Genomic DNA, 18,955 nt, shown 5'->3' with positions numbered 1-18,955 from the left:
TTTTTCAAATCATATTTTCAGCACTGATATTCTTCGTACAAGTTGTGCCAAAGATCATCATTTGTAAAAAAAATTCTAGTACATTAAAGTCATCTGAGGGGACAAAGACTAATTCATTAAAATAACAGTAAAATTATTTGTAAACAGTAACTACCATGCTAAAAACAAATATTTAAGTAGCATGACTACTGTACACCTATTTCCGAAATGGAAATTATGGGGCCAAAATTTTACTATCTAAAGCAATGTGGATTTCAACAGACAAACAAGCTGGTATAATTAATTGCGTGCATCAGTGCCAATTTGTTGGTGTACTGGGTGCCTGTGGGTTAGTCTAGCCACCTGCAAGAACATCTGGGCACTACCAAGTGCATCTGGCCACTTGTTCCTGATCCAAGATTTCATAGCTTTCCCTTTTCTAATGTTGTAAATGTTCCCCTCTTCCTTTCCCATGTGAAAGCCATCAGATTGTTGTGGATTTTTCATAACTGGCAGTCCAACATTTAGAACAGTGATTTGAACGTAGTAAGCACTTAAAAAATACCACAAAAATTATTATTATGATGATGATATACCTGATACAAAGTTGGGGCTATTCATCAAACTCCTCTTCAGTTTCCTCTGGTCTAGGGCACTGAACACAGATTCTAAAGAATACTTACATTTAGCTACCGCAGTATCTGTGTAGTCACCCAAATAAAATAATCAATCAATGAATCAGACATTTACTGAGTTATCATGTTAGTACATTAGTGTACTGTACTAAGCACTTGGGAGGGTACAGTTCAATAGAGTTGGTAGACACAATTCCTATCCATGAGGAATTTACAATCTAGTGGGGCTTACACATTGAAATGAATTACAAAATGGCAGAATATGAAGATAAATACAGAAGAAATGGGGGACTGAGGATAGGGTGAATACCAAAGCAGTATGGCTCAGTGGAAAGAGCCCGGGATTTGGAGTCAGAGGTCATGGGTTCAAATCCCGGCTCTGCCAACTGTCAGCTGTATGACTTTGGGCAAGTCACTTCACTTCTATGTGCCTCAGTTCCCTCATCTGTAAAATGGGGATTAAGACTGTGAGCCCCCCATGGGACAACCTGATCACCTTGTAACCTCTCCAGTGCTTAGAAGAGTGCTAAGCCCTTCAAAGCCCTACTGAGAGCTCACCTCCTCCAGGAGGCCTTCCCAGACTGAGCCCCCTCCTTCATCTCCCCCTCCTCCCCCTCCCCATCCCCCTGCCTTCCCTCCTTCCCCTCCCCACAGCACCTGTATATAAGTATATTGTTTGTATGTATTTATTACTCTATTTATTTTATTTGTACATATTTATTCTATTTATTTTATTTTGTTTATATGTTTTATTTTGTTGTCTGTCTCCCCCTTCTAGACTGTGAGCCCACTGTTGGGTAGGGACTGTCTCTATATGTTGCCAACTTGTACTTCCCAAGTGCTTAGTACAGTGCTCTGCACACAGTAAGCGCTCAATAGATACAATTGAATGAATGAATGAATGCTTTGCACATAGTAAGTGCTTAATAAATGCCATTATTATTATTAAGGGGTACAGACCCAAGAGCATAAATGACAAACAGGCAGGTGCATAGAATGGAGAATTGAGAGATTAGTCAAGGAAAGCCTCCTAGAGGAAATAACGATTTGGTAAGGCTTTGAAGATTGGAAGAGTGCTGGTCTGCTGGATATTCAGGAGTAAAGAGTGCCAGGCCAGAGGAGCACTATGACCAGATATTTCTAAACCTCCCCGCCAAATCTCTAACTTTTCTTCCTCAAGGCTTCTCTCCTTTCCCTCTCAGAGATCCCCACTTCTTGCATTTTCTGTCTCCACCTCTCTACAAATGAAGGAAGGAGGAGAAAGAGAAGAAAAAGAAGAAGGAGAAGGAGAAGAAGAAGAAGAAAAAGCAAGAGAAGTGGAAGAAAGACATGCTCTCTCTCCCTCCCTCCAGGCTCGCATCTTCTCCTGCCTTCAGTACATCTCCATCTGGATATCTGCCCACCATCTAAAACTCAACATGTCCAAGACTGAACTCCTTGTCTTCCCTCCCAAACCCTGCCCTCTCCCTGACTTTCCCATCACTGTTGACAGCACTACCATCCTTCCCATCTCACAAGCCTGCAACCTTGGTGTCATCCTCGACTCCGCTCTCTTGTACACCCCTCACATCCAATCCGTCACCAAAACCTGCCGGTCTCACCTCTGCAACATTGCCAAGATCTGCCCTTTCCTCTCCATCCAAACTTCTAACCTGCACATTCAAGCTCTCATCCTATCCCATCTGGATTGCTGCATCAGCCTCCTTTCTGATCTCCCATCCTCCTGTCTCTCCCCACTTCAATCCATACTTCACACCGCTGCCCGGATTGTCTTTGTCCAGAAATGCTCTGGGCATGTCACTCCCCTCCTCAAAAATATCCAGTGGCTACCAATCAACCTATGCATCAGACAAAAACTCCTCACCCTCGGCTTCAAGGTTCTCCATCACCTCACCCCCTCCTACCTCACCTTCCTTCTCTCCTTCTCCAGCCCAGCCCGCACCCTCCACTCCTCTGCCACTAATCTCCTCACCGTGCCTCGTTCTCGCCTGTCCCGCCGTCGACCCCCGGCCCATGTCATCCCCCTGGCCTGAAATGTCCTCCCTCCCAACATCCGCCAAGCTAGCTCTCTTCCTCCCTTCAAGGCCCTACTGAGAGCTCACCTCCTCCAGGAGGCCTTCCCAGATTGAGCCCCCTCCTTCTTCTCCCCCGCCCATCCCCCCGCCTTACCTCCTTCCCCTCCCCACAGCACCTGTATATATGCATATATGTTTGTACGTACTTATTACTCTATTTGTTTATTTTATTTGCACATATTTATTCTATTTATTTTGTTTTGTTAATATGTTTTAATTTGTTCTCTGTCACCCTCTTCTAGACTGTGAGCCCAATGTTGGGTAGGGACCGTCTCTATATGTTGCCAACTTGTACTGCCCAAGCTCTTAGTACAGTGCTCTGCACACAGTAAGTGCTCAATAAATACTATTGAATGAATGAATGAATGAACCTATTCCACACTCTCCATTAGGTTATGATCTCCTCCAGAGCAGGATTCAGATACTTTACTTCTACTGGCTATTACCAGTTATCTAATAAAATGATTGGCTCCTAAGAAGTGTTTAAAGGTGGGGAGAGTGCTGATCTGCTGGGTATGAAGGAAAAAGAAGAAGAAGCAAGAGAAGAAGACCCACACCTATTCCACACTCCCCATTGGGTTATGATCTCCTCCAGATAGGATTCAGATATTTTACTTCTACTGGCTATTACCAGTTATCTAGTACAACGATTGGCTCCAAAGAGTTGTTTAAAGGTGGGGAGAGTGCTGATAATAATAATAATGATGGCATTTATTAAGTGCTTACTATGTGCAAAGCACTGTTCTAAGTGCTGGGGAGGTTACAAGGTGCTCGGGTTGTCCCACAGGGGCTCACAGTTTTAATCCCCATTTTACAGATGAGCTGAGGCACAGAGAAGTTAAGTGACTTGCCCAAAGTCACACAGCTGACAAGTGGCAGAGTGGGGATTTGAACCCATGACCTCTGACTCCAAAGCCCATGCTCTTTCCATTGAGCCACACTGCTGATCTGCTGGGTATGAGGGGGTAGGAAGTTCTAGGCCAGAGAGGACACCTTATCCGGGCATTTCTAAGCCTTCCCACCAACTCTCTACATTTTCTTCCTCAAGCCTCCTCTCCTTTCCCCTCTCGGAGACTTTCAGTTTGTGCATTCTCTGTCTCCTCATCTCCACAACTAAGGGAAGGAGAAGAAGGAGAAGGAAAAGAAAGACCTGCACCTATTCACACCACCCTATTAGGTTATGTACTCCTCCAGGGCAGGATTCAGATAATGACAAGTACTGAATTCTTATTTTACAGGTGAGGGAACTGAGGCACAGATAAATTGAGTGACTTGTCCAATGTCATACAACAGGTAACCGGTGGAGTCAGAATTAGAACCCAGTTCCTCTTACTCCCAGATCCATGTTCTTTCCAGTAGGCCATACTGAACATCATCTCGCAACATTGCCAGGTCATTTTTATTATGGCTTAACCAGTCACTTCATTCTTACATAAACTTTGAAAGACTCAACAGCCATCACAAACTGCCTCTTCTTCCCCAACTCCAGATACCTCGCCTATAATGAATACCACTCAATCACGCCCTTGGACAACATTGAGGCAACCGCCGTTTTCAGTCGATTAAGCAACGCTCCAATTTCCAACGCTTTCCTAATTAAGTATTTTGAGATTGAAGTGCCAAATTTGCCAAGTGCCAAATAACCTCATAGCCAAATGTTTTTACATGTTTTAATTGATTGGAATCAATAAATGGAAATGTTTTTAATTAGATTTTTCATTCTAACACAACATATTGACTTGTGGTCCTGCAAATACCTAGTCACCAATACTGCTGTGCCTTATGGGTATTCGATTTGGCATGGTTCAGTATTGCCTCCACTGATCTGAGAGCTCTCTGAGTACAAAGGGTAATGTCACCCTGCTCTTTGCAAATGCCATAACTGGCATAAAAATAGCAGTGGAAATAGCTGCTGAAAGGCTCCTAGTACAATATTTCTGAGTGATAAATATGAAATATGGCCAAAAATAGTCCCATCACACAAACACAGTATCCATTTAAAGAATTTATGTGGCATTGTTAAACTATAAAAAGGCAAAATTTAGGTTTTCAGAAAAAGTTAGTATCATCTATACTGCTCATAGATATCATATTTTCAATGAGTGACCAGGCTTTGAGATGTACAGTTTCATATGGATGCTTGATATGATATTGGATATGTCAATGTTATTGAGATAAACATAACTAGAACTGCCCAGCTGCTTTACTTCAACCCACAATCTAACACAATCTGCCTTCTGATGTTTTTGAACAGAACAAGGGATAATAGAATCAATTTCTGCTTAACAACATTTTCGGATTTACCGAGTACTTAATGCAACAAGTGCTCAATAAATATGATTGACTGATTGATCCAGGAGACTTGCTGAAATTTTCTCTCTCAGAGGGAGTAGGTGGGAGGCAATGAGGGCCAGGAAAACCATTCTCTGAACAGCTTGTTTCAAACTAATATTACATACCTAAATAAGGTCCAGGGTCAGAGTTCAAGTACCTGAAATTCTAGTTTTCATTTGGCCACTGCCCAAGTTCTGAGTACTTGGTTATTAGACTAGTCCAAGTGGGTCAGGTTGAAGGCAGATTTGGGTACCATCAAGAGGTGAAGTGAGTTGTTCGCTAGGATGGAGTCTGACAGAGATAATGGCTGGATGAGAGGAACACTGGAGTGAGCAGGAAAGGAGCTGGCATGGATGGGGGATGAAGGAAGAAGGGCGGCAGTACAAGGCTAGGATGACAGGAACTGGAGAAGGCTTTGTACCACACTCAGCTCCATGCAGTCGGTGGCTAAAAGGTGAATCCAGACATCTTGTGTAGGTCAGTCAGACATTCATTTGTAAGGACTGAATGTTAGTCCACAATGGAACAAGGGCAAGGGCAGAAGATACATGTTGCCCTTCCTCACTGGGGTCACTCACTATGTTCTCTTCCCCTTTCTTTTCTCTCATCTGATAGTGCTTCACATCCGAACTCTGACACTGCGCATCCTCTGTCTGAACAAGCTCACAGAAAAGAATGGAAGTGCTTGGATTTTGATGCAAACACTCAATGATCACGTGGTTCAGCTAGCTGGGAAGAACAGAGAATCTGGAAAAAGTTGACAAGAAGAAAACAGATCTTAAAATACAAGTTTTGGGGTGTCTCTATGGTGACTCCTAAAGTAAGCTTGATCTTTCTTGTCTAATGGATTTGAAAGCAACAGATGAACAGGACTGTATTTCCTAAACTTAGTCCAGTTTGCAGTTTGTGGTATCAGGTAGACTGCACGGCAATCATTTAATAAATATCCAAGAAAAGTCAGACTTATTTCAATTGTTTCCGGATAATTCAGCTTTTGATGCAAAAATTGGTACTAAAATGCATTTACTTTCTAATTTGTACCACAGCATCCCAATTCTCCCTATTAGGTGTCTCTTCTCTGAAGTCACAATTATCTTCTTTGAACTGATGGTGACATATGACACAAAAACTGAGGTTTCTATTCTCAGACGTGCCTTTGAAGCTTAAAAGGCTATGAAATCCAAACGATCTTATTCAAAATTCGACCAAAAAGCTGATATCATGCATGCCTTGTTGTGCGCTTCAGGCAAATGGTAAATCACTATTAATGAAACATGTCATTAGAGTACATAAAAGAATGATTATACTTCTTGGTAGCTTTCATTGGGTTTAATCTACTTAATTTATGTAGTATTCACTTTATTATGGATTTTAAATGTTTCCACATACAAAATAGGTGTGTAAAAACATGTGTCTCCTGTTAATGGTCTGTAATTTTAGGTTATTCTTGACAAGCAGAAATGATTGAAGAATCCTTAGGGACTGCATCTAATTTCTGGTTGTGTCTTCTTTCCCAATCCTGGGTACAGTGCTCTGCACAAGGTAAGCACTTGATAATCAATCAATCAATCGTATTTATTGAGCGCTTACTGTGTGCAGATCACTGTACTAAGCACTTGGGAAGTACAAGTTGGCAACATATAGAGACAGTCCCTACCCAACAGCAGGCTCACAGTCTAAAAGGGGGAGACAGAGAACAAAACCAAACATACTAACAAAATAAAATAAATAGAATAGATAGGTACAAATAAAATAAATACATAAATAGAGTAATAAATGAATCAATCATATTTATTGAGTGCTTACTGTGTGCAGAGCACTGTACTACATATATACATATATACAGGTGCTGTGGGGAAGGGAAGGAGGTAAGATGGGAGGATGGAGAGGGGGACAAGGGGGAGAGGAAGGAAGGCGCCCAGTCTGGGAAGGCCTCCTGGAGGAGGTGAGCTCTCAGCAGGGCCTTGAAGGGAGGAAGAGAGCTAGCTTGGCAGATGGGCAGAGGGAGGGCATTCCAGGCCCGGGGGATGACATGGGCCGGGGGTGGATGACGTGGGCCGTGATAAATACTATTACTACTACTAGAGATCATTCTGGTAATATTACAAATTACTGGATTGGAAAATGTTGCCCTTCTAGGTGGCTCTAACCTCACAAATGCAACTGCATCCCCAAGGCAGTACTATAAGTCTCTGCCAGCTCGTGTTTAGTTATATGAAGTCATTTGTAGAAAGAGCAGGAATGTGGCTGACAGTGACGGAAGAGAAGTTGCAATGGTGCCACAAATGTAGTGTTGTCAGCAAGAAACCCCACCACTAGTCAGACGGTCAGATGGATGAAGGACCCCGATTCCTCTTTTAGCTGGCACTTTTCACCTATCCAACACTTTCTCCTTGACAACTTATCCTGAGGAGTTTGATACAGAACTTCAGTGTTCTTCAAGTTCATCTTCAGTCTGTAATCCCTACAGAGTCTCCATTATTACATGCTCTAGTATGCTCTTGTGTGTGCTTTAAACCCCAATCAAAAGTATTCAGCAGCTCCTTGACCCCTGTTGATGTTGATACCCAGGGTTGATTTAGAAGCATCCTAGAGGACTGAAAGCCTATTTTATAAGTATGCAAGACGAAGATGAACCCTAGACATCATCACAGCTGGACTGGCTTTGGATTAAGAGGTCATGGGTTCAAATCCCGGCTCCACCAATTGTCAGCTGTGTGACTTTGGGCAAGTCACTTCACTTCTCTGGGCCTCAGTTACCTCATCTGTAAAATGGGGATTAAGACTGTGAGCCCCTCATGGGATAACCTGATCACCTTGTAACCTCCCCAGCGATTAGAACAGTGCTTTGCACATAGTAAGCACTTAATAAATGCCACTATTATTATTATTATTTTGAGGAGTTTCATTCATGCCATTACGTGTCTATGATGAAAATCCCAGGGATGATGATGATGATGATGATGGAATCTCCCTTCAGAAACAAGGGTAAATCTGGATCCCACAGACTTTGGGGAACAAGAACCTGTGCAAAGGACCTGATTAGCATACTAGTGACTTGTGTCACTGCACCATACATATTCTCCCATCCCTGACTATTAGGATCTCACAGCAGCAGGGGATGCAACAGGCTAATATGCAGGCAGGAGTGTAGCACATTGTGACAGCAACAAAAGAAATCCTTGGATAGAGCCAGGCCACCAGTTGTGAAGAAACACACAAAATTTTAGAACCCAACTTAGTTGGAGGAAACATGAGAGGAGATAGAGCTGAGGAGTTAATCTAAAATAGTCCAATTTCTTGCTTTTCTGAAGTATGACTACCACAAGCAGGTGGGCCAGAGAAAAGTAGTTTGCAGCACAGTACGGCTAAGGATGGTTGAAGCCTCAGTGGCAGCCAGAGAACCTGGTTTGCAAAGATCAGGACTCAATGAGCAGAGGCTTTAGTCAGATCAAATTAAAAGGCCAAGACCTTAAACAAAAGCCTTAGCTGCACACCCGAGGACAATTTTGCTGTGTATTCAATCTATTTGCCCTTTTCAGCTTTTGTTCTAGTGTCATCTTTGCACATGAAGGACAGAATAGTATAAAAACATTTTCTATAGCCTCTGAAGACTAAATACCAGTGGGACTGTTTGAGGTGCACAGGGATTAGTAGAAAGCAAGCTCAGGTAATGTTGCCAGGATGGAACTTCAAGAACAATGCCCCATTTTTACAGGCACACGACACCCGTGGTATGTCAGCTTTCCTTTCCTGTTCCTACCATTTGCTCTTCTCCTTTGTTGATAAATCAATTCATTAATGGCAGTTTTTGAGTATTTTTTCTTTGGGCAGAGAACTGAATAAGTGCTTGGAAGAATGTTATAGAGTTGGAGTTAGATTTTTATTTAAATGGCATTTTTAAGATATTACTGCTATTAAGCCTTTAAGCACTTACTGTATGCAGTGCACTGAACTAAACGCTTGGGAGAGAACAATATAACAGAAGTGGCCGGCTCATTCCCTGCCCACAACATACTTACATTATAGAGGGGGAGATAGACATTAATATAAATAATTTATGGATATGTACAGAAGTACTGTGGGGCTAAGGGTGGGGTAAACATCAAATGCATAAATGTTACATTGTATCAAGCATTGACGTGGATATAAGACAATCAGGTTGGAAACAGTTCCTCTCACACATGGGGCTCACAGTCTTACAGATGCTGTTTTGTATATTATCTGGCAGGAGGAGCTTTTCTTTTCTCTTACATACCCATAGTCTTCACCAGAATCCTGCTAAATCACAACAAGAATTGTTGCAACCTAAAGACCAGCAAGACAGCATCCTAGATTCCACACAGAATATTCCACAATGGATCTCATCCACTTCTGCCAGCTAAGAAAACAACCCTGAGAAAAACAAATTCCAGTGCTTTAATTATCAATTTCAAGGAAGTGCTTAGCTCAGTGGAAAATCATATTATTGTCAATAAGCCCAGGGAAACTGGAATTGATTCAACATGAGGAGGTGAGTTGAGATTGCTAAGAAAATTGAACTTCAGTTCAAACTATACCCACTTATGTAGAAGAGTCAAATGGAGCACCAAAATTATTGATAGTTACACTGAAATCGCTATTCAACAGATGCAGCTAGGGACAAAATCAGTATTGATGGAGAGCAACTAACACATCTCCTTTTTGCCGGCAATTGCAATGTAATTTTTCTAGACATATTTGTAGAATTGGGTTACAGATAAATCTCTCAATAGTAAATAGATGAAATCAAGTGAAAAGCTTTACCTTCTCTGTCCGGGGAACGACAAAGCTCGTATTGAACTATAAAAGGTTCAGGAGGAAAACAGCATGACTCTCATCAAGCCGCTGGTTGATGGATAACTCATGAAGCATAAATAATTTCTCAACTCTCCTGGATTGGAATGTTGGTTGATAACAGGCAGCAAGGAAGAGAGGATGGCTGTAACCCAAAGAGCAATGAACACATGCATGTGCAAAATCTCAAGTGAGGAGCACATCCCAGTCAAAGGTAGAGGAATACAAACAGGTTTCAAAGATTTGGTGTGAACTATAGATGAAGTAAAGCAAAGACTGATGAGCGATATAGCTCATTGATGGGACTACATGTGGATTCTGCCTAAAACATTATACTTCAAGAAGCTATAAACATCTGTGTAGAATATTGAAGAGGACCTGAGAAGATGCAATGACCAAACACTTTGATCAGAAATGGCTAAGACAAGCTTGAGATGAGTAGCATGAGGAGGCATTTACTTTAATAAAGGGGCAAACAAGAACAGGTTGAATTAGAGAAGTTTCAAGAAGGAAAAAAAAATGGGGGCTGCACCCCCACAGATAAGACTGGCCTAGGGGATGGCCAGTTGTTCCACATTATATGGTAGAAAGGGAGAATCTTGTTCTGGATCAAGAACAAGCCAGTGGCTATGTTGATTAATTCAATCATACATACTGAGCACTTATTATGTGCAGAACACTGTACTAAGCACTTGGGAGAGTACAATATAACATAAGCAGACACATTCCATGCCCTCAGTGAGCTTAAAGTTTAGAGGGGAGTCAGACATTCATATAGATAAATAGATTACAGATATGCACATAAGTGCTGAGAGGTTGTGGGGGGATGAATAAAAGGAGCAAGTCAGGGTGATGCAGAAGGGAGTGGGAGAAGAGGAAAGGAGAAGGCCTCTTGGAGAAGATGTGCCTTCAATAAGGCTTTGAAAAGGGGGAGAGTAATTGTCAGATTTGAGGAGGGAGAGCATTCCAGGCCAGAGGCAAGACTGGGATGATGGTAGAAGGTGAGATAGACAAGATTGGGGAACAGTGAGAAGGTTAGCATTTCAGGAAAGAAGTGTTAGTGCCAGATTCACAGGCTAAAATGAAGACCCTAACCTCATCTTTCCTATTTCTTTTATCTGAAATCACTTCATTTTCTTCAGTGTTTAGGAAAACAGTGAATTAGTAAGAGCAGGATGAGAGATCAAAGTTGTCATGGCAGACAAGAAAAGGGTCGTTAGAAAATGGTGCAAAACCTTTAATTACAGAATTAAAAGTTTACCATGACCAAGAGGAATACTAGCTGCTGAGTGTTGGAGTCCATGTCATGGTCTCATTCTAACAGCCTCCCTAATCCAACAAACAAAATGGCCTTCCCTGACAGAAATACAGTAAATAGGAAAGAGCAATATGCTAGATATATTGCCACGTTTGACCCATGGAAAGACAATTTAATTTAATTTCAATTCAATTAATTCTATTTTAATTCCATTTAATTTCTAGAAGAAATTTAGTTAGAATTTGGAAAACAACAATATTAAAACATAATTTATTTAATATAAAACCACCATGGAGCATGTAAATTCTGGCATACCATAGAGCATGTAAATTCTGGCATAGATTCTACTGTTTCATATTTAGAATGAAAGGCTCTCGGTCTGGTGTGTTGGTCATAACACACTGAAGTGAGCCCTGAGCCAACTAGATTTTTTTCCCATCTCATCTCTGGGGATGTAAACACACAAAGGCAAAAGTCTCTGTTGCTGTAATTGGCCCCCCAAGAGCTCAGGGACTGTCACTATGTGTTGCCGACTTGTACTTCCCAAGCGCTTAGTTCAGTGCTCTGCACACAGTAAGCGCTCAATAAATACAATTGATTGATTGATTGATTGTTTAGATGCCTAGGGGAGGGATTTCCCACATCTGCCTGCTATCACCTCCATCTTCTTATGAAGATCCTCAAAACAAAATTGTAGTCTTGTCTGTCGGGACCTCTTCCAGCCCGACAGGCTCAAGATCTTCTCACTGATCCTGACCCACTCAGGGCTGAAGAAGACCTGACTAACAGTCACGGGTGAGAAGATAGTGCCCGGGAGGAGGGCAGGGAGGGTGGGGTGTGGAGAGAGCCGAACCCTGCTGTCAGCAGAGGGAAAGCAGATGGGAGCAGAGACAGGTCTGATCTGGGGGGGAACCAAAATTCTGTGAATGATTCATGGTCTGTTCTGGGACTGAAATAACTTCTAGATTAAAGCTATCCAGTTAACTATAAGCCATTCTAACACAAAGCCATTTGGAAATTACCAGCTGAAAGTCTTACCCTTCTTGGAAAATGACAATTGCTCGGGCACTTCATGGGGAAAAGATACAGGATTTCAATCAACAGAATGTTGTTGCTAGTCAGTATACAAAGTGGTCACACATGTGTACTGAAACTCAGAGGTAGGTATCCAAAACTGGGCAGTCAGTTGATGAAGCAATGCTCCTTGGGCCATAAATTCATCCCTTTGAAAATAATGAAACTCTTAATAAAACATAAACCATTTTCATGTTCATGGTAACCACTTACCATGGCAATAAGAGTTGGCAATAAGCCCATCTGAAGATTCAATTCTAACACTGCTCAAAAAGAGGAGAGTTTTGAGGTCATAATGTTTACTCCTCTCCCCTGATCCCCCATTCTGGTAAGATTGTGGTCATGGATGTGACTACTGATTGATCCAGGCAGTTTGCTTTCCAACTCTGAATCTGACACACTAATTCTTCCTTACTTGCACTTAGTTTTGCTCTGATAATCAGCCCTTATTTTCCCTTCAGTGTTTAGAATTTGTAAGGATTTGCAATTTAGAAAAAGCCAAAAACCTGTACAATAGGTAAGTAAAGTCCTGTAAAACTTGCAGGGAATGAAGAAAATTGTAGCCCATCTTCAAAGCCCCTCTATACTATAAAATCATTGAGGAAAGGAAATGTAATCTACCAAGTCTGTTATACTGTCCTCTCCCAAGCAGTGTTCTGCACACAGTAAGCACTCAGTAAATACGACTGACTGATTGACTGACTGCAAGATATAGTCTCACTCTTTCTCTAACCTTCCTTTCCCTGTGTTTGATTCAGTATCAGCTTTTCTCAGGCCATTAGTCAGGAGACCTGAGTTCTAATCCCAGTTCTGCCACTTGCCTTATGTGTGACTTTGGGCAAGTCACTTAATTCTCTCATCCTCAGTTTCCTCATTTGGAAAATGGAGAGTCAATCAATCAATCAATTGCATTTATTGAGCACTTAATGTATGCAGAGCACTGTTCTAAGCACTTGGGAGAGTACGGTATAACAGAGTTGATAGATATGTTTCTCATCCACAAGGATTAAATACATTTTACAATTTTGCCTTAGATTGAGAGCCCCATGTTAGACAAAATGTTATTTGTTCCTCTAGACTGTAAGGTCATTGTGAGCACAGATTGTGTCCATTTATTTATTGTACTCTCCCCAGTGCTTAGTACCATGCTCTGCACACAGTAAGAGCTCAGTAAATACGAATGATTATTTTATTTCCTTTAACACCCAATTTCAGTTTGACTTTATCACCTGCCTCCCTGCAAAATAGTTGCTTTACCGATATAGTATCTGTAACATTTTAAAATATCACAACAAATATCATTTTCTGCATAATTACCTGGTGAAGTCTGTCATCTCCATCATGATCATACACATCTTCTTTGCCAGGACTATGATGTCATTGCTGGTGTCATCCCATATTTCAATTTCAGCATCCAGTTTACTCTTGACTTTCTTGAAATCAGCAACCTGCTCAGCTATCTTTTCCCTTTCAGCTTCAGGTAGTTGAGTCATCCTTGCCTGAAATTTCAGATTATTTGATTTGCAAAGCAACTCCTTGTGAATCAGAGCACTTTCCATTTGACAAAGAGTAGGGAACATGGTGGAATATTTATTTTACCAGACCAAATGAAAATTGGCTGTTCTCACCCCTTATTTAATTCCCCAAACATTTTTTCAATGGTACCTTCCTATTGATTTGCAGGCTTATCAAGTTCTACTTCATCTCTTATTTATGAAAGTCTCTGGATTTCAAGATTATTTAAAATTCAGTGAGTCATATCTAAAATATTTAATGACATTTAAAGCCAAAGTATTTCCTTGAAAAATTCACTTCTTGACAAATTATCTTTTGAAAGGAATCATGAATTCTTTATTTGTTACCAATAACATAGTTAAGTGATTTGTTTTTCTAAGTGAAACATATGATATGATTTCCCCCATTATAATCTGAAACAGTTTTAACTCCTACTAGCATACTGAAGGTGCATAAATGAAGATACATTTCTAATCCTCAGAAATCAAAATCAATCTCAAATGCATGAAAACACAAATCTACAACTTCCATGAACTATGAAGGTCACTTGCTAACAAGTCTATGGCCGGAGGAATCTTTTTAGATAAAAAAAGAATCACACATCTAGATAGGACCTCAAAAAAGCATTTAGCTCAGGCCCTGCCTTCAGGTAGCTGAACACATAAATCATCCTGGATGAGGTTGTCTCCCCATTTTTTTCCCAGAATTCCCATGAATGGGGTGCCATAATCTCCCTTGACCCTGTTCTGTTATATAATCACCATGACAAAGAGGTTCTTCCTTACATTTTACCAAACTTCCTTTTTGCAATTTACACTGATTTCCACTTGCTTCCTGAAAAAGCACATTAAGCACTTTTCTTTCTTTAGCCTGTCCATTTGCTTTGCCTCTTAGCATCCTGCTGCCCCACTGGGTAACCGAATACTGGTTGAATAGACTATCAGTCTCACCCACTATTGCACTGTTGGCTCATTTTTTGGATAAGCATTCTGGTTATTTGGTTTGTGAATGTTGAGATCTAGCTCTGTGTACCAGCTCTGCCCTAAATACACTCTACAAGCTGGGGAAATGTACAGACTAAATAAACGCAGAATTGATGGTCACCAAAACCCAGTGCCCAGGCAGGCTTGAAGAGGGCAGATGTAGCAAAAGAAAACATTTTTTTTTAAATGCAGCACATTGTAAATCCATGGAATCCATCAACCATAATTTGTCCAGGCTGTATATATCACTGATTTTAAGAAGGTTTTTACCTTGCTAACTTCTCAGCCTCCTGTCTCTCCACACTCCAGTCCATACTTCCCTCTACTGCCTGGATCATTTTCTACAAAAACACTGAGGATATGTTTCCTCGCTCCTCAAGAAACTCCAGTGGTTGCCCATTCATCTCCGGATCAAACAAAAACTCCTCACCACTGGCTTTAAAACACTCCTCCTCCTCCTACCTCACCTTGCTACTCTCCTATTGTAACCCAGCCTGCACACTTGGCTCCTCTAATGTCAATCTTCTCATTGTACCATGATCTCGTCTATCCCACTGCTGACCCCAGCCCACATCCTGTCCCTGGCCTAGGATGCCCTCTGTCCTCAAATGCAACAGGTAATTACTTCCCCCAGTTCAAAGCTTTATCTCCTCCAAAAGGCCTTCCCAGACTAAGCCCTCCTTTCCTCTTCTCCCACTCCCTTCTGTGTTGCCCTGACTTGCTCCCTTTAGTCATCCTCCACCCCAGCCCCAAAGCACTTATGTACATATGGGTAGTTTATTTATTTATATTAATGTCTGTCTCCCTCTCTAGACTGTAAGCTCACTGTGGGCAGGGAATGTGTCTGTTAATTGCTATATTGTACTCTTAGTGCAGTGCTCTGCACACGGTAAGTGCTCAATAAATATGACTGAATGGATGAATGAAAAAAGTCTTGGGTGAGTGGACCCTAATAGGTTATTAGGGTTTGCAGTGTACAAAAAGGAATGTTACAACCTGATTCCTTCACTTTGAAGATGGAGGTCAAGGAGGCTTGACCATTACACTGTCATCAGGCATACTGTCACCCTTAAGAAAAGCAGAACTGTGGCTATTCTGACCCCCTACTGACATTTCCCATGGCTTCATATTCATTCCTACTTAGACTGGGAGCCCCATGTGGGACACGGATTGTATCCAGCATGATTATCTTGTATCTGCCCTAGAGCTTAGTGCGGTGTTTGGCACATAGTAAGAGCTTAATAAGTGTTATAATTCATTAATTCATTCAACCATATTTATTGAGCACCACCATATTTATTGAGCACCTACTTTGTGCAGAGCACTGTACTAAGCACTTGGAAAGTACAATTCAACAACAGAGACACTCCCTTCCCAAAAACAGGCCCACGGTTTAGAAGGGAGAGACAGACAACAAAACAAAATGAGTAGACAGGCATCAATAGCATCAAAATGGATAAACACAATTATACATATATACACATCATTAATAAAATTAACAGAATAATAAATATGTACAAATATACACAAGTTCTGTGGGGCAGGGGGAGGTGGTAGAGCAGAGGGAGGGAATAGGGGCGATGGGGAGGGGAGGAGGAGCAGAGGAAAAGGGGGGCTCAGTCTGAGAAGGCCTCCTGGAGGAGGTGAGCTTTCAGTAGGGCTTTGAAGGGAGGAAGAGAGCTAGTTTGGCAGATGTGAGGAGGGAGGGCATTCCAGGCCAGAGGTAGGACCTGGGTCTGGGGTTAATGGCAGGACAGGCGAGAATGAGGCCCAGTGAGGAGGTTAGCAGCAGAGGAGCAGAGTGTGTGGGCTGGGCTTTAGAAGGAGAGAAGGGAGGTGAGGTAGGAGGGGGCAAGGTGATGGAGAGCTTTGAAGCCAATAGTGAAGAGTTTTTCTTTCATGAGAAGGTTGATAGGCAACCACTAGAGATTTTTGAGGAGGACGGTGACATGCCCAGAGCGTTTCTGCAGAAAGACAATCCAGGTAGCAGAGTGAGGTACAGACTGAAGCAGGGAGAGACAGGAGGTTGAGAGATCAGAAAGTAGGCTAATGAAGTAATCCAGTCGGGATAGGATGAGAGATTGCACGAACAAGGAAGTGGTTTGGATGGAGAGGAAAGGGCAGATCTTGGCGATGCTGTGAAGGTGAGACCGGCAGGTTTTGGTGACAGATTGGATGTGTGAGGTGAGTGAGAGAGCGGAGTCAAGTATGACACCAAGGTTGCGGGCTTGTGAGACGGGAAGGATGGTAGTGCCGTTCACAGGGATGGGAAAGTCAGGGAGAGGACAGGGTTTGGGAGGGAAGATAAGGAGCTCAGTCATTATTCTTATTCCCTACTATATATTAACTAAAAAAATGTGGAAAACAAAATCTGCCACAAACAAACAAGGGATTGATTCTTTGGAGGAAGTTACTCTCAAGACCCACTTGTAAGAAGCTAATTGCTTATAAAAGCAGTGACCTGATGATAATAATAATTTGTTAAGCACTTACTATGTACCAGGCACTGGCCTAAGTGCTGGGGTGGATATAAACAAATCAGGTTGGGAGCAGTCCCTGTCCACATGTGGCTCACAGTCTTAATCCTCATTGTATAAATGAGGTATCTGACGTTCAGAGAAGTTAAGTGACTTGCCCAAGGTGAGACAGCAGACAAATAGCAGAGCTGGGGCTAGAACCTTGCTCCTTCAGACTCCCAAGCCCACGCTCTATCCACTAGGTCACGCTCCTTACTTTATTCCTCAGGAGAATCAAGTAATCTCACATGGGTGGGCAATACCCAAGCCAATTGTTTACTTGCTGAAGGATTGTACTTTCTAACTAAAGTGTTATAAGGAAAAGCTACCTATGGCATCTATGTGCCAACTAGTAATGCCTTCAATGTTTCTGTGAACAGTTTACTGTATACTTTCTATTTCAGGCAGGAAGATGGCAAAGTGTGCCTTCAATATATTGAGGTGATGGTTTTCAGAATGGCACCTAGGAGATCTACATACAAATCCCTTATAGTTCAATTGTGATTTGGATTTGCACATGATTACCAAGATTCATTCATTCTTAATTCATTCCTCATATTTGTTGAGTGCTTACTGGGTGCAGAGCACCGTACTTAGATCCAGGTGGCTTCTTGAAAGTTTTTCTCATGTCTTTCCTTGGAATATGCAGGATAGGTCAGGCATACTTTCAAATAACTTGAAACAAAGAAGAATCAGAAGGAATGTTTCTTTCTAAGGAGGCTGTATGGGCACAGGCTCAAGGCCCAGAATTGGGAAAAAATCAGGCATGGTATAAAAGAATTGAGGAAATTAGAAATGATGAGTCACTGTACTCGCTATCACCACAGACAGCATTACTCTGATAGATATGGGTCAACGGAGGTGGGAAACATTTTGTAGGGCAAAAAAAAGTACCCTAGCCTGATAGACTTAGGAAGACTTGGTAAAGGCAGCCTTGAAAATGAGAAATCAGGGAGGTGGTTAATGGAGTACTCAGTGCTCATGCTATATGCACCACATTGTACTTATTAACTAAATGTTCATGTCTGAGGAGAGGCAGGCATTAGTCTTAGAAAGCAGGTTAGCACACTGTCCTTTGCTTCAGTTCAATTTTCACAGGTACTGGGATTTGTGGGGACACTGAGTATGCAGCTGAAGGCAGATGCTCATGAACTCTCAGCTGATGGATCAAGGACATGAGGCCAGTCCAAAGGAGATGAAATTACAGATGTAGGAGAAAGTAATGTAAATTTGGGCACAAAGTCATTGTCAAAATACAATTTGGGCAGTCTGGACTTCTAAATGCTATGTGGAACTAAGACATTTTGCCTGATATCTCGTATTCTGGTAATGTGTTTGGATTCTCTGGCCAGTTTTTGCTTTTTTTTAATTTTCTCTATCATGATATCCATTGTCCTTGTCTCAATGCCTCCATCTAAAACACAGGAAACTTTATGGCATATTTCCCTGTTGGAATAACATAATTACTATTGTGGTAGATCTGAAGAGAGTTGACGGTCTCTGATGAACAGTATTGTGCAAATACTTTAATTACTAAATCACAGTTTCCTCTCCATAACTAAATTTTAGTCAACGTCTTTCCATGTTCATGTAGAAAATGAACAAGCATGTGACAAATACTGTCTCCATAATGGGGTAATTTAAACTCTCACCTGCTGTGCTTCACTCCATTTAATCATGGCATTTGAGGTTTTGTACCCATGCCCAGAGGCATTTGATAATGGTTGTGTTTTTAATAAATCAAAATAATGAATAATGTGGTATTTTCATG

General features: G+C 41.6%; 1 protein-coding gene across 1 annotated transcript in view; it reads right to left on the bottom strand.

Annotated features, from left to right (window-relative positions):
* CTNNA3 (catenin alpha 3) overlaps positions 1 to 18,955 on the bottom strand; it is a 1,398,597-nt gene that overhangs the window by 140,807 nt on the left and 1,238,835 nt on the right. Inside the window, exon 15 of the mRNA XM_038743931.1 lies at positions 13,488 to 13,669. Coding sequence (XP_038599859.1) covers positions 13,488 to 13,669 — 182 coding nt within the window. The remainder of the gene's footprint in view (positions 1 to 13,487; positions 13,670 to 18,955) is intronic.

Source organism: Tachyglossus aculeatus, chromosome 3 (genome assembly GCF_015852505.1).
Source record: "Tachyglossus aculeatus isolate mTacAcu1 chromosome 3, mTacAcu1.pri, whole genome shotgun sequence".
NCBI lineage: Eukaryota > Metazoa > Chordata > Mammalia > Monotremata > Tachyglossidae > Tachyglossus > Tachyglossus aculeatus.
Note: the sequence above shows the minus strand (reverse complement) of the source record. Positions and strands in the feature narration are given on the sequence as shown.